General features: G+C 31.8%; 1 protein-coding gene across 1 annotated transcript in view; it reads left to right on the top strand.

The window, feature by feature from the left end:
- The first annotated feature begins 10336 nt into the window (after nucleotides 1-10336).
- Nucleotides 10337-27181, top strand: part of LOC126744175 (neural-cadherin-like) — a 50640-nt gene continuing 33795 nt past the window's right edge. Inside the window, exons 1-8 of the mRNA XM_050451533.1 lie at nucleotides 10337-10730; nucleotides 10809-11168; nucleotides 11481-11592; nucleotides 11698-11864; nucleotides 18306-18525; nucleotides 19680-19898; nucleotides 26039-26255; nucleotides 26310-26403. Of these exons, the coding sequence (XP_050307490.1) occupies nucleotides 10337-10730; nucleotides 10809-11168; nucleotides 11481-11592; nucleotides 11698-11864; nucleotides 18306-18525; nucleotides 19680-19898; nucleotides 26039-26255; nucleotides 26310-26403 (1783 nt within the window). The remainder of the gene's footprint in view (nucleotides 10731-10808; nucleotides 11169-11480; nucleotides 11593-11697; nucleotides 11865-18305; nucleotides 18526-19679; nucleotides 19899-26038; nucleotides 26256-26309; nucleotides 26404-27181) is intronic.

Below are 27181 nucleotides of genomic sequence, written 5' to 3'. Positions count from 1 at the left end.
GTAAATACTTCGTTTAATTGGGCCAAATGGTGAAGTATAAGCATACGAATATAGAAGAAAAAATAAGGACATATGTAGATATTTAAAGTAACAGAGCATAATGGTTATTTAGGCACAAAAAAAAGTAGAATTAAAAATTCAACATAGCCTATTGATTACTTCCTTGTATATTTTGAAGGAGTTGGTTAATTTTTATTGTTCACTTCGAATGAAATGAACAATAAATTCAATAAATTCATTTTTGTGTACTCTGAAGTTCGTAAATATCTTTTTTGTCGCTGCTGTCATCAGTAATCGTAGAAACCTTGCTTGCAACTTTGTCCTGAGCAGTTTCTGCAAATTGTTGAACACAAAATACTTGCAGTACTACAAGCAGCAGTGATATAAGAACTAGTTTTTCTGTGGTCCTGACAAGTTTAGCCCATATTTCCTTTCTTTCCAACTCTATTACTTTCTCATTACGACCTCAAAAGCATTTCCGATTCAGGTTTCGACCTGGTTTAAAGTTTACAAGGCATGTTGCACTGATTTTGCTTTTTTTTTTCTTAGCGAAAAAACTTTTCTTTGCTGCTTTATTTCATTTTTTTAATAAAAACTGGTGCGGCTTAGGTACTAATAAATATTTGGATATTCTAGTACATACTATTTTAAGTCAGATTTTTTTGAGTATAAAGTGCGTCAAAACTGCCAAAAGGTGAACATTTTTTTTGCACTGCAATAATGTCGCGTTTGACTCGTAGTTTGACTTGGTATCTTAACCTGAAGGAGTATGGATAAGTAGAACGTGGACTGTATAGTTTTTGCTGAGCCTTGTATAGGTTTTTCAAAAAATTAAAATAAAAACATTTATTTCTATAACTTCTGCTAAAATAACTAGAAGAATAAAATTTTATCCTGATAATAAATTTTATTTGTTCATTATTTTCAATGACAAAAAAATCGCTCTCCGTCTTGCACGCGTTGCACGAAGCTGAAGGGGCTTTTTCAAAATTTTAATAAAGTGTCTCTTGCATTTCAAGTTTGCCAACAACACGTCTCCTATTTGATGTCCTGCAAGCCAGTTTTCTCATTAAATAAAATATCTGGCGATCAGTGCAGCAAAAGAAGATACTCATACTTGCACTGAATCGCAGTTGAAATTGAACTGAAGAGAACAGTAATAGAATGTTATAATTGCTTTGAACAACTATATACAGATACACCTGAAGAGAAAAACAGAAATGAGTTCGAAGAAGAAGGCGAAGAAGCTGAAGAGCTTTCCGAAATAACCGAGAGAATGACGATGGAACAGACAAAAAAGATTATTAACAGGAAAACATGCGGACTATCTGAGATATCAAACGAGTCGGAAAAATTGGAAAAAAGCACAACCATTCCCACACTCGAAAAAAAGGACAAAATATGTTGAGAAAACTATAGAGGTAAAATCTTTCTAAGCTTATAAAATTGTTCACGAAGATCATAGAAACTATAATTAGTGAATATGTAAAAATATCGGAAAAACAAGGGCTACATAGCCAGGCAAGTAGTAAAAAAAGCTCTAGATTACGGAAAGCCTGCATATATGTGCTTTATAGACCTCACCAAAGTATTAATTTGACAAGGTAAGATTGAACTACATGATAGATCAGACGTTTTTTTATTATGGAATTATCGATAATTGTAATAAATGTCATAAGACAGCTAAACCGCAATATATATTGGTTACTTTAGCCATCTGGTTACCCACATATTGGTTAATTAAAAGATGACAAAAGAAATAAAAACGCCAACGAGAATCCGAAAAATAGACTCGTTAAGCTCACAACTTTTCAATCTTAAATGGAAAAAATAATAAATCAGGTAAACAGAGGAAGGATATACCCTCATCAATTAGATTGTTTTGCTTTAGTTTTATATTTAATTTGTAATAAATAGTAATTATCTATGTAAAAATGGATAAATGGAAAGACTCATTTTGCTGCAAAATATTATTTTAAAAAGTCCTATCTATATTTTTTGGATCCTGGCAATCGAGCACTCCAGTTTTATACCTCTGCTAATTTGAAAAGCTTTATACTGCTTTAAAGAAATATAAAATATATGTAATAATATTAACCCCGATATACGAAAAAAACCGTATTTCAAATAATTTAATTAATTTTGGTAAAATCTAATTAAACCATTATCAAACTTTTCTTCTTTAATTTAAATTCAGTTATTCTTTATAGGTTTTCGTCCCATAAATATAATTTTTTATCAATAATTTTATATTCTATATGCCATAAAAGAACCGTCTAGACAAAAAAAAAACGCATTTCCATGCATACGAATATTACAAGTTTTCGCATGCAGAGATCGTGTCATGATAAAACCGTTCTGCATTTTTATTTATTTTGGGTTTTAGTATATTTCCAAGGTAAAAATATTAGCTTTATAAAACTAAAAGCCCTGGCCACAGGACAACAAAATTACTCTGGAAAACGTAATCTGGTTAAATTCTGTGGCGGTAACTTTCTAATTTTCTGCAGCATTTAGAAATTAAAAAACCATTTAGAGCGTTTTAAATAGGTTTGAATAATACGAGAAAGCTCCGGTTTAGCTGCTTTCAATTTAGAAAAATAGAATATAGCTACGGATCGTCGCTGGTTGGCAAAACAGTTTTCTTGGCACAGTTTCAAAATTTGCCATTCGTATTTTTAAATTTTCTTATGTTTTTATTTTAGCGTGAAGTTTTCAGTCAAGTGACAATTTTTCGAGTGTAAAAGTATGATAAGGTGCTTCAAATAAGCTGAAGGCAGAAAAGGACGTCAGTCACTATGCCAGATAAACAAAATATTCACTGTAATATTATTTTGAAAAAAGATAACATGTAATTTTATTGCCTCTAGAGATTCTAAGAACAATACTTCACCTTACTCTTACAGACTTTAATAATTGAGTTAATTCTGAGCTCCGTAATTTTAGATAAATATAATTTATTAACAGTTTCACCATAAAGCCTTTTCCCACAAGCCGTCAACAAGAATTAATACTGGCCCTTTATTAGTCGTAAATTAAAACCCTAGATATACCACTTAAGCCCTTCGGAGCATTACAATTAACTGACCGGCATGCTAAAGGGCAATAACACCCGGGCCCTTTTTAATTATTGTTATTTCCGTCATAAATAGTGACGCATCTGGTGGTGTATTAGCTTTGGTTGGATTTTTGTAAAGAAAACTGTTGTAGCTTAGACAAGAGTAAATCTCTTTGATATTCTATTAGGAATTCTTAATGTTTGGTTTTATTGTTATTTTCCTCATAAATAATGACGTAACTTCTGCAGGTGTATATAGTGGCTCAGAGTGGATTTTTTAAAATAAAAACTATTGTACATTAAAATCGAGTAAATCTTTAGGCATCTCACTGCAGACACAGATTTTTTTACGTACATGCATCAATAAACCTGGGACTAACATTTGGGGCCACAATTGCCAAATTCTTTGAGTTGTATTGAAATTTCATGACAATTCGCTAATTAGTTTAGTTACAGGGGTTTAAGTGACACTACTTTTGTGTTTTTGTCACAATCGAACAAAAACAACAACGAGTCAAAAATTCAGAGTAGATTTTTGCCATAAGTATATGGCAATAGACTAAACATGATGCACCACTATGCACCTGAATTAAAGATCACCTAAGTGAAGACTAGTCAGTGAGAGCGTTCAGACAAAACTATATAGATTAATAGTTTTTATATAGGAAACCTCCATAAGCGCCAATAGAACACTGTACTGTCGACTGAATGTTGCGCCCTCTGAATGTCGAGAAGTAACACTAACCGGAAGCGAAAATGTGTTTATGACGTTATATTCCCAGGAACTTTAAAATGCGATTAAGGCATCAAATTTTAATTTCGCTCTACTATATGGTGTGCTGAAGATTAGTGGAAAATTTGTGGTTCTTTCGTTAAACTACAATAGGCAAATTAAAAAGTGTTAAACTAGCCTTTTTTGTCTATATTAAACTATCCTCGGTTTATTACTTATTCTATTTGCGTACTATAATTTCTGAAAAACTCATACATTTTCTACCAGATAGTTTGTCTGGGTTTCAGAAACTAAACAAAAAATATTTGCCAAAGTTTGCAAAGTACAATTTATATGCAAAAGGTTATAGTAAATATATGACAGTCAATAAAATCACCGAGGAATAACCCTTATAATGTTAAATAACTCTGATAATGTTCCTTAGTAAATATTATTCAATAAAAAGGCAAACATCAAAAATATATAACAGTAATTAAATTTATCACCAGAAATGATCAAAAGCTTCTTCAGATCTTTTTTGAAACAAATCAAAGTTTGTGCAGACTTTATATAAATTGGGAGATGGTTAAAAGTCCTAATGCCTAAATAAATAAAAGAGTTCCTTTAGGGAGAGAATGAAAAAGTGATTGCCGAAAATAAGGCTTATTTTAAAAGCAGAACAAATTATTCTACAAATCGCTTTTGAATGAGATTAGGTAAAAAAATAAAAAACTATTTCGCCGAAAAATTGCTTTAATAGTTACTCCCGAGACTTGTTTATCGATTATTGCAGATTGAACACAAGCAAATCCCTAGATGTTTCATTTTTTACCCTATTTGTGATGAAAATCATTAATTTTATTACAAATAGTCACGCATCTACTGAGGACTGAAATATTTAAAAAAAAATTTGATTTTTGGTAGTAAAAACTGTCTAACGTATCTAAGATATGAATAAATCTTTAAATATTTGATTACATACTATTGGAATCTTTTTTTTCTAATTGTATTATTTTTGTCATATATATTCACCTACCTAGAGAATTACTGGATAGGTGAATCTATATTGCCATTTTTAGTATAAATAATAACGCAGTTAAAGTTATTAATTTTTTATTTTTATTATTAAATGTTATACCCATAGTAAAGAACGATGTATCTTATTTTATATAGGTTTCTCCTTATTTATTTATAGAAAATATGGTTTACGTATATAAAATTGAGATTTTCAATTTTAAAGTCATTAGTTTCTTCTTATATAGTCTTTCTCGTATCCTGGTCTATCCTGGATCTTAACATGGTCATTATTAATATTTTCGGCATAGCATTAAGTACTTTATTTGGCAGTTTAGATTGGATTTTTTGTAACAAAAATGCTTATATTTATTATTAATATTATTAATGTAACAGTTAATAAATATTGATTTATGTCAATAAATATTGAAGCATTTGCTACTGCTAAGACTTGATACAATGTGTTTGATTACATCAAATTTTTAATTGAAATCCTGTGTTTACTGAAATCGCTCTAAAGAAACTCTGGAATCAAAAATAATCAATATTTAACCGCATAGAACCTGGTGGTATATATCTTAAAATGAGAAACAAATAGGTCCGGCATTTAAAAATCACTCGATATCATCAGTTTAAATATCATAATTCAGTTGCTTCCTGAAGATACCACCGCAGCATCGGTAGAAAAACGGGTTTGAAATGGTTACCAACGTGTTTTTTGCTTGTTCATTTTAAGTTAATTTTAAATTTGCAGGCAATAGCAATAAAATATTTTAATTCAAAATAAAAAGTATTAATAATAAAATTTTTTCCAACGCCCTTGACTGCAACGTAACGTAAGTATTTGCTGTATTTTGTAAAATATCAAAAAAAGCAAATAGTCTATATCATTTCTACAAAAGAATAATATTTTTATCATATATGTTTTATTATACCAAAATGCCATCGGATATTTTTTACATTTTTGTTAAAAATTAAAAAACTTGATGATACAGTATAGTTTAATAGACATTTAATAATAAAACCTAGTGGCATCTAATGGTCTGAAAATTTAAAGTACTAAGCCTTAGTTTTCCACCGAGGTATAGATATAATTCTTAATCTATAAAAATATTGAGCATATGTATTACAAATTATGTAAACATTGATCTTTAGTAAAAAAATTAATATTTTTACAGGAAATTTAAAATTACCTCAACCTTCAACTAATTGAAAGAAATGAAGAAAGTTTTATCTCTCAATGATTTATATAATTTTTTGCCAGACACTTATGTCAAGGTCCTAAGTTTTTATGCCTATAATATTATCTATCACCTTGCTCACTTATGACTTCCATTAGACCATAAGGCTAGAAAATATTCTGATGTTTTGTCCTACGTAGCGCTTAATTCCAAAAAATTAATCCTCTTAGACATTTAAAACATGTAACCGAAGATACTATGAGTAGTATCCATAAGTTATATTAATCAAAAAAGAAGTAAATTAAGTGCACTGTTTGTAAGAAATAAATAAATTATTTGAGGTAATTAAAGAAGCTCTTAAGGTAAAACTGAAAAACATATCTCAACAACCATTGGACTTAAAAAAATAAAAGTCATAAGTGGGCACAAGTCTTTATGCCCACGATATTATCTATCACCTTACTCATTTATGGCTTCCATTAGATCATGAGTCAACGTATTCAGAGCATATGCTCCAGTTGGCCCTTAAAATCCAAAAAATGCATCCTTCTTATGATTAGAGATTTAAAACGTGTGGGGTAAATCAGTACGATTTTTTTTCGAATATTTAAAAAATACCTGGAAGATAAAAGGTAATGACGTCAACTACCTGAAAGAATTTTAAAATATTTATTCTAGGCAGTTAAAGTCTGATTTAAAATAATCAAAATCAATCAGTAAAACTTGTTTTGAATTAAAAATTATACAAATCAAAATTACTACTTGGTACTCCTCTGATGCTGAAACTAAGGAACTACGGATTAACATATATCCCTTTTAAATAAATAGTTGTAATAAATAATTTATTGCAACGCTCATTAATTTAGCCTATTAAAAAATATATAACTCTTTAATAAATAAAGAATCCGCAATATTAAAATTCGGTATCCATACACGTAATTCGCTTAAACCATAAAATTCCTGGGCTGTATGTTGCATGTTAACTACCCCCGTGTAGATATAAACTTTCCTTCCGCTTAAAAATTACAAGGGCGTGGCCCAGAACTTTAATCCGCGCTCACGGAAACTTGCGAAAATAAACGAAGTTTAGTTTTTAAAGTTTTCAGACAGCCTCAAAATATATTGTACACACGCTCTACAGTTTTCTTATGGCCCTATGTACACTGTCATAAGTTTTACAGATTTATTGCGGATTGAACTTTGGTGGAGTTTTTAAGTTCATGCGGGGTCAATGTGGACGAACAGATGTGCTAAAAGAGAAAATTATGGATAAGAAATAATACGGAAAGAACACGACTTAATAAATTTAATAATTTTATTTGCCAGGCTTACGAACATGTACAGGGAAAAACCATACAGGAAAGCATTTTTTATGGTTCCAAATATTTTTTTATAGCAAATAATAATAAGTTTTGACTTTTATTCCTTCTTCTTGCGGTTCTTATTCTTTATAAGTATGACATGCCTAACTCCACCAAACGCCTCTGGTAGTCCATAAGGCACCACAGTTGACGTCTCTGCACCTCTGGAACAAGACCTGTATAGCAAAAAGTGCCTCTCGTGTACCCAGAGTATCACGAAACCCAAATTGTGTACGTGTTATTTGTTTCTTGCATTTTTATAGACTCTCTTGTGAATGATATTTAGGAAGATTTTGAAGGTGGCTTATAAGGCTTATAATTCTGTACCATTTAATATTTTTGTGAGCTATTTGATTCCATTGTCATCCACTAACTTCTTCGATTTTTTTAGGCACTAGTGTGTAAAAAGTGAAACTTTGAAACTCTGAGAAGTGTGTAAAGTGAGTACTTTACGCACGGTAGTAGAAAAGCAGTTTTATTGAACTGCGTTATTAAATTAGTATTTGGGATATTTGTAAAGCCTTTGATAGTTTCAAGATTTTTTTCTATTAAAAAATTATTCTAAAATGATTTCAAAACTTTTTAATAAAAAAACGGCATGCATACGGAACTAAAGTCAATAAAATTGTTACGCGAGTTTTTAAAATTATTAGATTGTTTATAGAGCCTTTGCCAGATTAAAGATTTTTTTAATCCATCGAAGAAACTTTGCAAGAACTCCAAAACAGTTTTATTTAAAAGGAAACTTGAAATGACTATTTTGGTAAACAGACTTTTCTAATCAAATGTTTATTAGTTACTTAATGAGGCTTTATTATTAACTTACAGTCTATAAACTAAACTTAGAAACCAAAAGCGACAATCTAGATACCATTAGCTAATATAATAGCTTATACAATAATATAGATATAAGCAATACTATTATAGTGATTGTCTTATTTAACCACTAGTAAAACACGTACAATATTGCTATGCATGATATTATTTGATAAACTATTCCTGATCTAGATCGATATTTTAATTAAATGAGCATTGGTTGATTTGCCAATAGGATTCAGTTATTTGGGAAACTCTTGAATGGTTTTTCGAACAATAAATTTAATACGTGTATGTGTATGTTTTATATGTGTAGTATATATTATAAGTGTTTCTTTGCAAATATTTTTTAAGTACAGTCACATATCTCATTTTGCCTAAACGACATAATGGAATGTTGATTGATGAACGATATGGAAATGTTGATAAATCCATAACTGTACTTTAAATATTTAATCTTCTGGTTTAAAAAATATGTCGTTTTGAAATGCACCACGTTTAAAATAGTTATCTCAACTACGTAATAAATACATTTGTAATATTTATTAGGCATACTAGAGAAAATATAGAAATGTATAAACCAAATGGTGCTGTACCTAATGCAGTTCCTTGCGGAGCCTCTACTTAATACCTCCATAATTTTGACTCTATATGTGTACTTTTTGTTAAAATATAATAGAGTTAAATACAGTATTTTTAATACCAAATTAAATAATATTATGAGGACGACTAATTACTCAAAACCTTGTAATACAATTCCAAGCCATTTAGCTGATCCCGAGACTATTCATAATTATTTTGTAAATGCTGCAACCTCGGGTGCTTCAAATTCAGACACTTTAGCATTTTTTCTTCAAAATAAAAAGAAAGGAGTTGGAAATTTTAAGTTTCAACTTGCATCTCTTGAGGAAGTTAGGAAGTTAGGTTTATTTTTCATAAAATCGAAAGCTGTTGATATAGATGGGATAAGCTTGGCTATGCTGTTACACTGTTGTGCATTTATTCTCCCATTTATTGTGCATCTCACTAACTCCAATATAGAATCGTCTACTTTTCCAGAGGCTTTGAAATCTTCATATCCACTTTCTTTACGCAAAGTTGCATCGCCAAGTATTATCCAAACTTAAGACTATTCTTCCTCCAAAGTATTAGAGAAAATTTTGAAAAATCAAATAAGTATTCTTGTTGATAGAATATTGCTTTTTTGCCTCCAGTTCAATCTGGGTTCAAAAGGAACTGCAGCTGTTCCGCTAAACTTTGGTATTATTGTACTATTTCAAGGTCTTTGACAAACTAAATTATAAATTATTTTTGGTGATCTTGAGCTATTTGAGCTTTGGAAGAAATTCGGGTTGCCTTATCAAAGAGAATTCGACCAGGCGAATGCAGTCGATAAAAATTAATAGCCAGTTGTCTTATTTTTTGAACCTTATTTGCGGTGTGAATGAATGACTGAATCCATGCTTGGACCTTAATTCTTTACTTTATATACTTCGCAATTATCTTCTTATCTCAGATACTCATTGATGCATTAGATTAAAGAAGCTAACAAACGTATTTCTCAAGAGCTTGTCCTGCTTGCAGCAGCCTCCAAAGATCACTGTTTAACCTTAAATCCAAATAAATGTCAGATTCTTCTCTTTGGTAGGATTTAGTGTAGAGACAAGCATGAAAACCTTGTAAAAATTGGTGTAGCTATTGAAACGATAAATTGTACTGCAGCTAAAAATCTTAGTGTGCTATTGGATCTTAACTTAAGAACTCAAGAAAAGACTTACAAACGGAAAATTACTTTATAGTCAAGTATATGTACTTAATAAAGATCTTAGAAATGTTTTGTTTGATAGTCTTGTATTGTTCTTGCAGTATTATTGCCTTCTGGCACTTGATTCAAAGCCCATTAAATACATTTAGAGTTGTTGTGTAAGAAACAGGTAGTCGGACTGACATTGTCTTTGTTTTCGTACAACACGACGTTTCGGTCGATAAGTATCTGCGACCGTTATCAAGTGTAAACTAAAGCAATTTTCTATCCTGTATGCTTTTATATGATTGATGGGATCAATGAGGCGTGCATTCTGATGACGCGTAGGCAACTTCCAGAAATTTCCTTTTTCGCCAGTGTGATTCCTTCCTTAGGATTTTTGTTTCAGACCAACGAATATTATGGCCGTTTGTCCAAGCATGTTCAGCAATGCCTGAGCTGGCTACTTCTCCAGTGGTCGTCCATTTGCGATGTTCCTTGGAACTGCCAAAGGTCTTTTGGTTTCGCCAACATATGACGTCCAACATAGAAGTCGACTGCATGGAGCGTTTCCACGAAATCAAGGAAATAACTTTAGATGAAGATTACGAGCCAATTTCCGATAAAATTGACCATATATGTCAGAAGCTCAGAAACAAATGGAGGATCAACCACCAGACAAAGTTGAAAAAGCTAAAAACAATATCTCTATATTCACAAGAGACAGAAGACTACAAATTAGGAAAAACCATCATAAATATATCGAACAGAACTCTTACTGCCCCGGAAGAAAAAGAATTGAGACGAGGACTAAACTTTGATGAGCTAACTATGATTCAGAAACGTCAGAAATGTCTAGGTTCCTTTTAGAAATAATTAAACCACTCTAAGGGAATACCGATTCATACGTTAAGAACTCCAGTCATTTTGTGGATCTACCTTGACCTATCAGCATCAGACCAGAAGATAGAATGGTTTGACGTGGAAAGTCTTTACACTAATGTTCCGATTGGAGATTCCCTGAAGATTATCCAGGATAAACTGAGCAACGACACGTCACTTCCGTCTCGAACCAAGCTCCCGCTCGGAGGAGTGATGGAACTTTTGGAGGTCTGCCTACCTAATTCCTATTTTCAAGTAAAAGATAGGTTTTATGCTCAAGATAAGGGTCTGCCTATGGGATCATCGCTGTCTCCGGTGGTAGCCAACATATATATGGAATGGTTTAAGGAACAGACAATCAGCACCTCACGACAAAAAGCCAAAGATGTGGCTGCGATACGTTGATGATACATTTATCATCTGGTATAAAGGGGAAGAGAAACTTCAGGGCTTCTTACACAACTTGAACAACATGGTACCAAGTATCAAATTCACCATGAAGACGAAGAAAAATTCGACGCTACCATTTTTAGATGTTCTTGTCAAGAATACAAATGGCATTATAAGAGCGTCTGTGTATCGAAAACCCACACATAATGGACAACCAACCTACCAAACCTACACTTTGATTACAATCACTCTGGTTCGACTAAGGTTGGTATCATCAGGTGTCTGTACAACCCAGCTGTAATCATCTGAAATAACGACGCAGATTTTAAGGCGGAAGTAACACTTCTCACTAAAGATCTACAGAAGAATGGCTATCCTATAAAACTTATCCAGAAAACTATCGAGAGGTCGATGGCGAAGGAAACCAGAACCAAGTAAGAGGATGAATCAACTGGGCTTCTTGCAATCCTCTATATAAAGGGTACATCAGAGACAATCCCACGAATTGCTAAGAAGTTTAATCTAAAAACCGCCTTTAGGTCTGGCAATACAATAACAAGTTCTGTTTCCAAAACAAAGCCAGAATCTACAGCAGACACCAAAAACTACATCTACCAGACCCCTTGTGAGTGTGGAACTCATATATTGGCAAAAGACCTTTGGCAGTTAGGACCAAGGAACACGCAAATGGACGACCACTGGAGAAGTAGCCAGATTAGGCATTGCTGAACATGCTTGGATAAACGGCCATACCATTCACTGGTCTAAAACAAAAATTCTAAGGAAGGAATCACCCTGGCGAAAAAGGAAATTTCTGGAAGCTGCCTACGCATCATTAGAACTCACGCCTCATTGATACCATCAGTCGTATGCAGCAGAATAGAAAATTGCTTTAGTTTACACTTGATAACGGTCGGAGATAATTACCGACCGAAACGTCGTGTTGTACGAAAACAAAGACAATGTCAGTCCGGCTACCTGTTTCTACATTACCATTGTCTACCACTTTCAAAAACAAATTGTTGTGTAAGAGTAATAAATAGATCAAGAAAGCACGATAGAGGTGTGAGATGAGATGAAATGGTCGGATCTAACTAGAAGGAGGTTACTATATAGTCTAATGATATTTAACAAAATTATATTTAAATATCTAGAGTACCTCCTATACTAAGAGTATCTGGATTTAAGAAACGTAAACTTTATAACACCTCCTTAGCACAAAATATGTTTATTTGAAAAAAAGTTTAAATTACTGTATAATATACGTGATTTAATACCACAATATCCAAGAATTACTTAGGTTAGTGTTCATAAGACCATTATAAGAAAAAGAGAGATGGGTTTACTATAATTTTTACATTTTAAGTTCTGGCAAAGTGCAATACATTGAAACATTATAAGGACTATTTAAACCTAGTATAATATAGGTGGACGCTAAAAGAGATCTAAGGCGACAATGTGACCACGCAAAAAGAGTCCTTAATGTCCTTTGGCCTTAATGACTGGTTGGCATCACCTTCATATTGAGTCTGTTAGCTTCCTACGACAATAGACTAAAATTTTATTTTTTTCTTGCTGCAAAACGAGCATAGATCTTCTGAGTTTTTGATGTTTGTTTTTCTTATTTGATTTTGATGTGTTGCAAAAGATACTCTATGGGGTTTGAATCGGGATAGGGAAAGCCATCGTCATTGGGAAAGCCATAGAAGTATTGCTTTAATACTGGAATTTTCTTTTGAAAACCAATTCCTAAGTGTTCGGAAATGTTGTGAGTATTGAAGAGTGCCTATGTGTTAAAATCTATGACCATGCCATCTTCTTCATGTGGCAACAAGTTACTCTCCAATATGTTAAGATATTTCTGATAGTAGATCTATGATTTCGCCCATCTATTCTAACTAGTAGATGTCCTTAAACGTCCCCACATCACCAGATTTCCTCCATGTTTAACAGTTGCTATTAAATACTTTGGATAGAATATTTGACTAAAAAGCATTCTTATATATCCTGTAAGATTACTTCCAAACCTACCCCTCTCTTTAAATTAAAGTTTTTTTATCGCTGAAAAGTACTAAAGCCCACTGATGTTGTGTCCAGTCTTTGTGATCTCTAGCAAACCTTAATCTGGTCACTCTATGCAACGGCATAGAGTGCAACGGCAAAGAAACGTCTTCAACTATGGTTGTTTCGACACATTGAGCATAAAAGTTTTCTATAATAAGGCGACGTTTAATAGTCATGTCAGAAAGCTTTAAGTTTGGGTATTTCTTCTTCATTTTATCGAATATGTAAACAGTATCCATACTTTTGTAAACAACAAAATACCAAAACAATATTACACTCCGCTAAAACAAGTCTAACGTTGTTAGACTTTAGAGATATATCAAACATATACAGAATACACTTTTGCCGAAGATAAGATAGTGAGTAAGAAACAGTAAAACAATAAAATGTTTCCATACTTTTGTTTACTATTATATATGTATAAACATATATTTCCATTATTAAAACTATTTATAAATTATTAATATTATTGTTCTCTTTTTTTCATGTCTTCTTCACACGTCAACTCTACCAGGAATAAAATGTAAGTACATTCCAACTTCACTTAACCCCTAAAAAGTTGACCTCGGATAACCGGTTAAAGTTCAGCAAGAAAAAAATCACCCCAAGCACTTCCGGTCTTTTATTGCCCCCAAAGGACCCGAATTAGTTAAATAAGGGTGACAGCACACCTGGGAGTAAAACCTTTTTAGTTATTAAATTAAATAAGGAAAACATAAGGTTATTTATATACGTATAATAATAATAAGCGCATCATCTTCCACGGTTCGGAAAAGGGCCTTGTCAAGTTCACTGAAAAAGCGTGATTGAATTTGAAAGGGTCTCATGTTATACCTGCATACGTGTGCATGCATTTCTGACACGTGTCTGTGCGTTAAGGGCAAAAGGGTTGATATGATCGAGCTTAGGATATTATTGGAGGCCTTTGTTAACATGAATAAAGGGCTGGTAAAGTTAATGAGGGAAGGGTGGAAAGTAGGTTATATGCGTTTTTGTTTTAGTATTTTAAAAAAGGGTGGCGCATAATAGGAAGCCAAAAAGATCGTAAAATCAGGTAAAGAACACAGTCGTTAACACTATGATAGTTATATTGGTACCTCAATTTATTAATTAGTTCATTCAAGGAAACACAAATAAAATAAAATCCTCACCATTATTACAGTAAATACATAAATTCATTAGAAAATACTAATAGTAGGCGTTATCAACATTTACAGTACAATTTAAATAAAATTAAAAAAAAAGGCTAAACTCTCAGGCAGAGAAGTTTTTAGACATTTGATTGCGAATTGTCTTTTTAACACTATGAACACATCTATTGCTCCTGTACTATGCCCCCAAGCAAGAATAATTAATGATTTTTGAATGGCAGAGTAAAAAATAGGCACTTTTTAATATAGTAACATAGTGGGTAATGCTTCCAATAAAGCACTATGTTATTTTCAGATGAGATCAACATCAAAAATAATGCCAGGAAAATAGGCTGAATTGTCCAATTAACCAGGAAACTTTCTGGTTGAAAAGATTATTGGTCATGCTTCTGTTGTACTAAGAAAAAGCCTTATTAGCAAGAACCATTGCACCACGAACTTCCCATAGCTGTCTCTAGAACTTTACTATAAGATGGGATTATTGTGAACAAATAGCCAATAGATTAATTTACTGATAGGAATAAAAGTGGAAAATCATTAAACGAAATCAATAGTAATAAGGGTCCTAGACCTTTGATAAACTCCAATGTATGAACAATCCTTTCTTTAATCAACACCTACAAAACTCATCCTCTATCAGAGGTCTCCCAGCTTGATATACTTGAGTTTGTTTAGCTTAGTAATACAAAACTCATGGAAACGCTAACAGTTTTACACTCAACGAAATTAATGGACATATAATTAGCCTGCTCAAAAGCATTTCAGCATGCATCCAGATTTTCCTTGATATATGTATATAAATTTTTATACATTTATTCTACATCTGAGTTTGCTCTTTAAAGCAGATCTGCAACAAGGCCAATTGCTTTCTTTGCAGTCTAAACATATCTCGTGCTTCTGTAATATGCCACTAAGCAATTTCAGATGATAGAAGTTCAAAGGAGATAAATTGATTCAAAGAAGCAGTATGTGGATCCCATATGAGTCCAGTATTAAGAATATTGCTACAAAAATAGGGTGGACTATCCAATTCTTAAGAAGTGTTTCTGCGTGAAAAGATAATGAAATGTGCTTCTGTTGTATTAAGAAACAGCCACCTTACCTGAAACCATTGGTCCATCTCCATCACCCGAATTTCAGTAGTCCTTAAGTATTCAAGCAGTAGAATATAAGCAAATCACAGTCAATGCTGCTACCAAATATTTAAATATCTCACAAACTACGCTTAAACGTCATCTAAAATGACAAAATTTTACTAAAGAAGCCATAAGAAGCCGTTTTCAATGTTGGGAAAAAAACAAAGCAAATTAGAAGGTATATCCATTGCTCAATCACGGAGTATAAACAAAAATATTGTAAATGCTTACTTCAACCTTCATCGAATGGTTTTGGAGGAAAATAATTTTATAAACAAACCTCCAAACATATTTAACATAGACGAAACTGGGTCACAATTGGACAACAAGCCTACTGAAGTATTAACAATAAAGGCGTCGTTAATAGTGTAAAAAATGTTTCTTTTAGAGAAAAAGGAGAAACTATATCGATTTTAACTTGTGTGAGTGAGGGGAGGGAACATTTTACCTCCTTCTTGTGATAACGGAAAAAATAATAAAAAAATTCACTGCCGGCATGCCACCAGGATCAGAAGTTCGAATGTCTTAAAAATCAGCTTACGTAAATATGAAGCTCTTCTTGGACTGGCTAAAAACAGACATTTTGCCAAGAAAGCGTACTGGGATAGTAGTATTTCTCCTTTTACAGAAGTTTCTTGGAGACTTTTGAATTTGCTGAAGAAAAATACATCATTTTAATGAGTCTACCATCACATACTTTTCACTGGTTGCAGTCTTTAGACGGTTCGATTTTTTAAATCACTTAAGTATACCATCTTTTGAGAATGTATCAGTTAGTCAAAAATATCAATCGACTTCAGTTTAAAATCTTACTAAACACAGCTTTGTCGAAATCTGCCTCAGTTAATAATGGTGTAAAAGTATTTATTATATGTGACTTTATTCCCTTCCAGAGCTGTCAAACCCTTATTCCAGATATTGTCTGTTGGTCAGAAAAAACACGTGACGTCAGCGTTTCTGAAATTGAAGCTGTGAATGAATACACAATCTTCTGTGAAGTATTTTTTAAAATCATGCCAATTGTAGGAGATACGCCCAATAGTCAACACAATCAACTGAAAAAGAAACTTTTCAATCGCAGCTAAGTTTTCCTAAATTGACGGCATTGAAGATGCTAGATAGATTTCCTCGGTGCCTTTACTCGCAAAACGCACAACACTCAACAAAAGCAAGATACAAATTATTTCCACTATTTTAAACGATACTGACTTTATTGAAAATATTAAAGAGAATAGAAAAAAGAGAAGAAATAAAAGAAAGAGAATTGAACAAAAAATCCTGTAAAATAAATAAAAGACATAGACCCAAGTCCGAAGATGATTAAGCACCTGAATCTCACTTTATCTGTGATGACCTTGTGCAAGAAGAAGATGATAACTTCGTACAACAGTGAGATGAAAATGAATATGTTGTTTGGGAGGAGAACTTCAATAAGAGCAATAAAAAAACTGCTTAAGATTTTTAAGTTAATTTTTTTTTCCTATATAAACCCTTTTATAAAGAAAATTTACATAAACAGTGCCAATAAGCATATAAAAAGTGCCAATTACTGTAAATATCTAATATAATTATGTATGTTTATCAATACAAATTTTGTGATTTTTATTTCTCATATTAATTATAAAAATCGTATACAGTGCCTACACGATGAAAGGAACAAATTCATTTAAAATTCAGGTATTTTTTTCTTCTTTTATTTTTTAGGCACATCGATTAGTACTGCATTTGCGCGTTTTTTGAAATAAAAAATTTGTGGGCCGGGTTTCTTAAGTAGAAACTATGGCATTCAATTTTTATATGATTTCTTAGAAACTAAGTAGACCTTATTATTTTCGAACAGTTGTCAATTTAAGAAGCTACTTGATAACGGTTTGTCATTCATTTTTATATATAATTGTCATATTAGTTATCAATTCACGCATCATTCTTTAATAAAACGTAGTTATCTGAGAAAAACCGAATTAAAATAGTAATGATAATTGGTTTTGTAGAGCAAGAGCGCTACATGAACTTTGTACAGTTTGTAAAAATACTCTGAATTAGTTATTTTATTCCCTGATCTACAAAAGGCTGAAACTCCTCACTTTGCCTTCGCCGTTCCACAATTTCTTTGATTGGACGAATAGGACCGATTTAGTGGCCACCAAGGTCACCGGATATAAATCCTTTAGATTTTTTATTGGGCTATTTGAAGTTTATAATTTGACCAAAATAATGTTGATGATTTAAAGCAAAGAATTCAACAAGAGATTAGGATCTGCAAGTAATTGGAAATCTGCAATTGGAAGTTATTTATTGACTTTAAAATGCATTACAGTAAATGGACAATAAATTGAACATCAATCGTAATAAATATTGTATAAATTTTTATTTTTTATGTTGCATGTTTCATTAGTCTTATTATGCCAAATTTAACAAACTGCTGACTTTAAGCAAATGTCATGATATAGAGGGTATTCTATTAAAAAAATTAATATTGACGCCGTAATTTGTACTTAATGTATAGAAAATATTTATTACACAAAACGCGCAGGTGACATTGCTAATCGACGTAACTGATAAATAAAAAAAACACCTGAATTTTAAATGAATTAATTCTTTCCATCGTGAATGCACTGTTTAATATTACAAAACATCATTTTTTTATTTTTTATTTAAATAGTTTTTTTAAAGTAAATAATGTCGTAAGCTAAGCAAAAATTAAAATATTCAACAAATTATACTAAATGTTTATTTGCTGCTATTCTGTTTCGCTCTGGGGGTATTTTATATCAATAAAACGATAATTTTTCTCAGATACTGACAATCAACGTGTGATAATTCACGTACGCGACGTGAATGATGAACCTCCATATTTTATCAACCGACCCCTGCCGATGCAAGCTGTGGTGCAACTGAACGCTCCCCCCAATACTCCCATCTTCACTCTGCAGGCGAGAGATCCAGATACCGATCACAATATCCATTATTTTATTGTAAGAGATCGAACTGGAGGACGGTTTGAGGTAGATGAAAGGTAAGTTTGCAAGATAATTGCAATAAACTTTAAATTATGTAAGATTATGAACTTAGTGGACGAGCTGTCAAATCTTTTTGAAATAAAAAAATATGATGAACCTTTCTGAAGCATTGAAGCTAAGATGCTATTAAAGCTAGATTAAAACAAAGTTTTGTGATTAGGTATAATTGATGTTAATTAATGTTTTGTATTTGAATATTGGAATTGAAAGTGGATATTGGAAGTTTCTGTATTTGCAGATGAAATGAAAAAAAATATCTCCCTAAAAGGTAACTTCCTCCTTCAACTCATATCTGACAAGACTTGGTGAAATTAGTTAAATTGAGACATATTTAGACACAGCTGATTTATTTTAAGTTTGAATTACCCACTTACCATACTTATATGAATAGAGTTCTACTTTGAAGCTGCTCTTAGATAAATGTAGCTTCTCATATTTGTTATTCAAACTTAAGCGCTGTGTCTTTTCTCTTTACATAGAGAATATTGCAACCAATATTATAAAGAAGAAGTAATAGGATACAGGATAGCGAATTTAAAACCTTTTTCTTCTTTCTCCCTGAGGAAGATTTAAGTTTTTAAAATAAGTAAGAATTATTTATTGTCATAAATCTTCTTATTAGGTATAGTATTGAATGTAAGATTCCTAAGGCGATACCTTAAAAGTCTTTAATGGAAGGCAATACTGAAAAGGGTCATATAAGGCAGCTTTAAAGCTTACTGAAGTTTCAAACATTGAAATTCAATCAATCACGGCCAAAATATTAACATACTTTTGCATAATAATAAAATTGCCTTAATAGCTCTCTGGATTTAATGTTTCCTTAAAAAATATCTAAATTGAACTGTAAGGTGTCTATTAATTTAAAAACCTTCACTTCCGCGAAGCTACACTTGATCTAATCGTCCCAAAACCCATTATAACCATCAAAAATCATATAATTTTAAAGCAGTTTAAAATGTAAATCGGTCCAAGATTACAATCGAAAAGAGCTCATTTTCGGCACCCTCAGGCATCCAAATGGACCATTATGGCAGCCACGAGATTAAGATAATAATAGTCTTTCGCACCCCATTTAGTTTGTTGTTTGGTTTATGGTCAAAACTTCGGAATTAAATTCTAGGGCGATAATTTTTTACCCTTTTTTTAGGTCCGGTGTAGTTCGTACCAGGGGCACCGATCTTTTTCAATTAGATATGGAATACGTTTTGTATGTTAAAGCTGAAGATCAAAATGGCAGGTTAGATGATAGAAGATTCCAAAGCACTCCGGAGGAACGTCTTTCTATCGTTGGTGGTAAAAGGGCTCCGCAGTTTTATATGCAGAGTTACGAGGCGGAAATTCCGGAAAACCAAAAGAAAGATTCTGAGTAAGTATTTTGGTGTAAAAATTATTAATAAAATATATATATAAACAACTAGTCTTCAAGATACAAGGTGTCAAAGTTTAAAAAAAAAAAGTTTTTTATCCGCTCTGGATGATGGTTTACTATTAAAGATCCGAAAGGCCGATATCATATTTTAGAACCTGTATAAAAAGTAAGTACTATAATTGAGTATTTTTATGAGTTCATTGAGATCTCCCTTTCTCTCTCTTGTCATTTTACTCTCGAGAGAGTATGCTGACATCAGGTATCAATTGCTCGGATCGTAGTTCTTCATTCTTCTCTATCTTGAGCTGCAAGAGAAGCTGCCCGCAGACCGTGACCAATGATTTTTTTGATTTAATCCACCCAGCATATTGAAAAACTTCCTCTTGTTTGTTTACGATTAATTTTCTCCTTCACAATAAGTTTTTCTAGCCCATTCATTTTTTTTGTAATGATTTCAGAATACCGTAGGAACAATTTGTTTATTATGGTCAATAGCGAGCAATATAGCAATTGTGATTTTTAGTTTAGGAGATTAAACATTTTAGTTTGTTGCGTTGAGATATTGCAGAGTCTTTCCATATTTAAATTATTGTGTTTAATTTTTATGTTATATACCATAATCAGTTTGCGTTTGACTTCTTCGTCTCGGTACCATTTTTTTTAATTCAAAATTTCTTAATCCAATAATGCTTAATAAACTTATATGTTTAACAAACTTATTAAAAAACAATTCATCACGACTAAAGAACACTGTATAATACACTAATTGCTGTTACTGGTTGCATCTCAAGGTTTCTCTCAGGAGTACAAAAGATGCGATAATACACGTTACAGATCATATCTAGAGAGTTCTAATATTAAATTTAGAGAACTGGGTATATGTATTGAGGTCACCCATGCCATTGATACATTAGCTCGTAAAATTTTAACGAGAAAACTATGAAATATTGGAATCAGTTTATAAAATATTTAAATCCTATTTAATCCAAATATTGCATAGAGCATAAAAAAATTATGTTTATAGTAAAACATTAAATGCTGAAACTTGGATAGCACAGGATATTGTTTTAGGCCTAACTAGTTTTTTATCAGTATATCTGTTATGCAGATAATACTGTTATTTTGGTAAAAAGTACATACTGAAGTAAAATTTTTCGTAAAGGTGTATTTAATAATCCAAGGTTGACTTGTGGAAGGATCGAAATCAATGAATGTAAAACTATACAGGGTGTCAACTGAAAACTTTCCACCCCTATTATCTCTAAACAAGTTATGTTTTTATAAAATCCCTAGGACACGTCAATTTTATTATCAAGGGAAAACAATATTTAAACTTTCAACCCCCTACCCCTCAGAACTTCCCTCTCAAAAATCTTAAATGGCAATAGGGGTTGAATGATACCTCATTTGAAAGAACTCTTTATTCTCTATATTGTGACATTTTTGCGGACAACTATTGTGGACCTTGATGTTCAGTTTTGTAGATGTGTATAAAAATAATATTTTTGATTTTCTTGTTTCTTTGTATCAAATTAATTAATAATAATAAAAAGGGAAATATACGAATAACAAAAATATTTTATTCCAAAAATAATACTTGGGATATAATGTAGGTACAGTGTGTATCAAACTAGAAAACGAGTTTCATTTAATTTGTTATTACTTTTTAAATTAATTGATAAGTTTATTATAGGCCATAGATATATTGAACGTTATACTATTATTAATTGCAATTTTCTCTGCAATTTTAATAAGAAATATTTATTTTATAACAAATGACTTCGTCGTCTTTTATTTCAACGTAATTTAACTTAAAATTATGGTTAAAATCAAAGTGATGAATGGCTAAGGGAGTATTGTTAAGTTCTGAGTAATTTTTTGCTTGATAATCGTTGATATCTTGCCTCAATTGAACTTTCAAGTATTGGTTAGTCTGACCTAGTATACCTTACTAGAAGAATACTATGTTGGTATTTTTAACAATACAGTATTGGATCTTTTAAAATTGTACTAATTTGATGTTCGGTATCATAGTGAGAGTTATAATTTACGATTCTATTAACACTTGTTGGTTTTCTGTTCAAAAATGCTAATAAGTCTGACATTTTTTATTTAAATCGATGTGTATTAGCACATTCTATTTTTTTCTTTAAAAGATATTGCAATTGCCATTGAGTAAATAGTTTTAGATAAGACATTATTTTTCTTCTTCTTCTTGCCAATTGCCAATCTTCTTGGTGCCAACTCCTATCGGAGGTTGGGTATCATTATTGCTATTTTTACTTTATTTGCCACCACTCTGATAAGTTCTATTGAATTACAGTTAAACCAATCCTTTAAACCGTTGATTAAATAATAGGTTTGTTCGTTGATTTGTTGATTGAATAACTATTATTCAATTAACGCTTAAACTTTTCAACCGTGAAAATTCAGTGCTTCTCCTTTTTTTTATCTTTCCTTGCGTAATTAGTGTAAGTATCTCATATCGTTGTCTTCTCATTATATGTCCCAGATATTGTAACTCTCCTAGTTTTATGATGTTAATTTCTTTATATTCTTTACCCATTTCTCGAAGTATTTCCATGTTTATCTATGTTCTTTCTGTCCATGATATCCTTAGTACCTTTTTATAAGACCACATTTTGAACGATTGCAATTTGTTTGAGTTTCCAGCTTTTTAGTCCATAATATAATACAGGGTGTCCATTTATAAACTGACACATTTTAACTGCTTATGAGTCGAGAACGAAAAATGACAACAATGTGCGGTTTTCACAGAACTTGGTGATTGATGAACATTTTCTGGTAATTGCCTATGTATCGCTTTAGCATGATCATAATTAAATAATTTGGGCTATTGCCATGTCTATAAAAAGTATTTATTCTATGTATTAAATTACAACTATTTACACCAATTTTAACAACAAACAATTGAAGAAATTAATTTTAATTTATAACTAATAAATTAGCTGCAGAATATGACCCCCATTTTGCTCGGAACACAAATTTAGACGGAGAAATAAGTTGCCGAAGGCGTTTTATGGCATCGCAGTGTAATTTGGTTAAAAACGTTTACTATGTTGTTGCGCAGTTCATCCAAATTTCTTGGGATTGGATTGTAGCAACGGTCTTTTACGTATCCCCATATACAAAAATCTGGAATGGTTAGATCGGGAGAATAAGGTGCCCACTCGATTGGACTTGCTCGCCCTATCCATCTGTTTCCAAAAGGTAATATCTAAGGAATCCTGCGACCCTGGAGAAGTGTGGTGGTGCACCGTCTTGCTGGAAGTAGACCGTGTCCAAAATTCCATCCTGCTGAAGTTGAGGATAAAAAAAATGTTTCCAACATATCGGTGTAATTGTTTCCATTCACTGTTGCTTCTTGAAAAAAAAATAGCACATAAATTTTAGATTTGGATATTGCACACCAAACGTTTAGCTTAGGAGAATCTCTTTCAAATTCGTTATACACTCAAGGATTTTCATCTCCCCAAATTTGGCAGTTATGCTTATTTACTCGACCACTGATGTGAAACGTTGCCTCATTAGACATTATTAAATTGGTATCCGGCTCATTTCTAAAAAGATCTAGTAGTGTTTCGCACATTAAATATCTTTTTTCAAGGGCGCGATTTTCTTTTTTTTGGAAAGTTAGAATTTTGTAGGGTTTAAACTTAATTATTTTTGAATTTTATGTACTTTACTTTTTGACATATTTGTCGTTTGAGCTATCTTCCTAATAGATATTTGGTTATTGTTTAAGGATAACACTTCTTTTATCATCCAACAAATTATCTTGTGCATTTAGGTTTGTTCTAACTTTTCTTTTAACTGTTTAAAATTGGCGTATCCAATGAAATATAGAATTGCGTGAAGGTGGAGCCCATTCAAAAATGAGCCTAAATCTTCTTCTCGTCTGCGTAACTGATTTGCATTCACTAAATAATAACACGCAGCGTGCCTTTTTCCGGGCGGTAAACATACTTAAACCTTTCAAAATCTTTAAAAAATGCAAAAATACATTTATTGAGACTGCCAAACGAATGACGTTAAAAAGATTTGACAGTAGTTGAAGCCCACAAAACAAATTGTGCAACTCACAGTCTCCTTGACAAGCTACAATTGTTATTGTTGTCACTTGATACCGAGAACGTTATTTAATAGTTGTAGGAAAGTTTTCAAAAAGGTGTCATTTACTAAAATTGGCTCTGTAAAAAAAAATTGAATTTAAGACAATTTATACATTTTAGGAAAGGGGATTTAACAGGCATTCATGTGAAATTAAAAAGTACAGGGTGTTACATTTAAAATTTTTGAGAAATCGACCTTTGAAAATCATCAATTTATTTCCTCCTATTTCAGGTAAATTTTGAAACTTGGCAACACTGTCAAAAAAAAACTTTAAAAATATTTATCAAAGTTCTGTGAAAGCCGCACATTGTTGTCATTTTCCGTTCTTGGCTTATAAGCAGTTAAAATGTGTCAGGTTATAGATAGAAACCCTGTATTGAACAAACATAGCACCTTAATGTTTTTACTCTTAGATCTATTCTGAGGTCTCTGGCATAGAGGAATTATAAGCTTTATAAACGCATGTTTTGCTGTTTCTAATAAATAAACTGGTTATATTAAATAGTCTTTTAAGGTCTTCCACGGAGCTTGCCATAATCACTATGTATTGTTTATTACTTCTCCATTTATTATTATTCGAAACTAGGGCCTAGTAGTAGTTTAAAAATTGATTCACTATATATATTGAGATGACATCTCTGTTTCACTCCTCTCCTTATTTCTATTTCTGGGATTGGTTCATTGTCCACTATCATTTGTGCATGTTGATTTCAGTAAAAATTTATTTTTATTTTTAGGTCTCTATCGTCTATGCTTTCTGTTCCAAGAAATTTGACTAGTTTTTCGTATCTTTTATTATTGAAGGCTTTTTTAAAGTCATTGTAACAGACATGCATATCTACTCATGTCGTAGACACCTCTGCGCTAACACGTTCCGAGCAAACAAAGCCTTACTAGTATCTAGTCCCTTTCTGACCCAAATTAATTGTTATCTATTGCCCCTTCTAGTTTTTTTATTAATATGTCCATATATAACTTTAAAAAATACCTTGAGAGCGTAACTTATTAAAGAAATTGTTTTGGATTTACAACAGCGTTTAAGGTTTTTGGGATAGCGTGGAGAATAATCATTATTCCGAGATACTTCGTTAAATAAATCCAGTAGTATATCCAAGGTGTCGTTGTTCATGCATTTTAATGTTTCAACTGACATCTGATCTGAGCTTACAGATTTTCCAGTTTTGCGGTTTATTGGGATCGTTTTAAATTCTGTTTTCAAGAAATCTATTATTTATCCTGTTTTATTGTCTTTAAACAGCTCATTGATATAATCTGTCCATTGTTTTAGTTTCTGATTTGTATTTAGATTAGATTTGAAAATTCCAATACTTACACTTTTTAAATAATTTAGTTCTAAAACAACCTTTGTGACGAATATACTTTATTATATTCTGCGGTTTGTTTTATTCCTATTAAATAATTAAATTTGGAAATAAAGCAAGTAATTACTTTCAAAAGAGTTATATAAAAATAATTAGTTATAACTACTAAGTTATAAGTTATAAAGTTTTCCAGCATTAAAAGGAACAAAATTGTGAGATAGATAAGTTCGGTCATATCTTTGGCAAAATTAACTATATTTTTATTTGACTCTACTATTAGACTTTATATGGAAATGTCTATTCATTGTAATTTTTACATTTTTTCTTAGATGGAATATGATATCAGCCTTAAAGTGAAAATTTTCATCTTTATAGCTATAAAATGTTATATATTACTCCCTTTTTTCAGTTTATATTAAATGCTAAAACTCGACTTGTACAATATAAAATTATTTATATTATCTCAGTTACTTAAATTTCATTTGAAATCTTTAACCGAACTGCCCTTTAAAAGGGGATTTCAACAGTCCAGGGTTTAATCTAAAACGAAAATTAAAATGCCAGCAAGCCAAAAAGGGTTTAATCCAGAGCAACGGGTAATTAAAATGTCATCAGCACACCTGGTGGTGCGGGAGTCAGGAACACTTTGCTTTTCATTTAGGAATATTATTTATTTTTTAGCATAATATCGGTTAAGGCGAAATCTTTTGCGGACCGTGAAATCCGATACACCCTGAAAGCTCAAGGACAAGGTGCGGGCACCTTCAACATCGGCCCCACATCTGGAATAGTAAAACTGGCGAAAGAATTGGATTTTGAAGATTTGAGACAACCGCATGTTTATTCTTTGGTGGTAACTGCTACGGAGGATTCTGGAGGGTTTTCCACATCAGTTGAGGTAATGTATTTTCTTTACATAAAATAAGAGTTTTTAACTCGTTTCATTTTACAGTTAACTATAAGGGTTACGGACGTGAACGATAACGCACCCAAGTTTGAACTGCCTGACTATCAAGCGCATAATGTGGATGAAGATATTCCTCCAGGTAATTTTTTTTTTAATAACATGATTGGTTATAAATATTTTTTTTTGTCAAGATTTCTTTATGCTGCCTTAGTTATGTTTAAATTAACTATACATGAATTTAATTTCAATACATTTTTACATCTTTATGCTAAGATGCTAATATTTCTTTATGCTTCTTTAAAAACTGAAATATAACGGGAAATGAAATATAATAACAGCCAGGAAATAGAAACCTTAATTTTACAAGGCGTTTTTGGTAAAGTTTCTTTCTCAATAAACATGGAAAAGCTTGAGAGCCTATAAAAAATTAGACTGGTTGAGTATCTCTAAAAGGTATTGGAAAGTTTACAACAACCATCATTTCCTAACTAGCATCCATCATACGTCTGATTTTTATGTCATATACTAGGTGACAGATGACCGACGTAAGACGTTTATTGGAAACAGGACATGAAACTTTTCTGAAAACTTGCTAGGTATAATAGAAGCAGGAACTTTGTGATGAATTTTTTAAATGAAACACCCTATATCTTATAACTTTTTTTGATTCTCTGCTTAATGTTAGTATGTTTGTAATATGGCTTCATATACGTAAATAGTCGTGTTTCCAAAATAAACCCAATTTACTACATTGACATTTTTTTTTAACAAGATAGATATTAAATGCCATAATGATTGATCAGTAACACTGATAGCTTTTACATACGACATTCAATAAAAGACGTAAAATTCCTAAATCGTTCGTATTCATTATGTACGTCCATTAAACATTAGAATCCCGTTATAACCCGGTGTTT

This window comes from Anthonomus grandis, chromosome 13, assembly GCF_022605725.1.
Source record: "Anthonomus grandis grandis chromosome 13, icAntGran1.3, whole genome shotgun sequence".
NCBI classification, from domain to species: Eukaryota; Metazoa; Arthropoda; class Insecta; order Coleoptera; family Curculionidae; genus Anthonomus; species Anthonomus grandis.
Note: the sequence above shows the minus strand (reverse complement) of the source record. Positions and strands in the feature narration are given on the sequence as shown.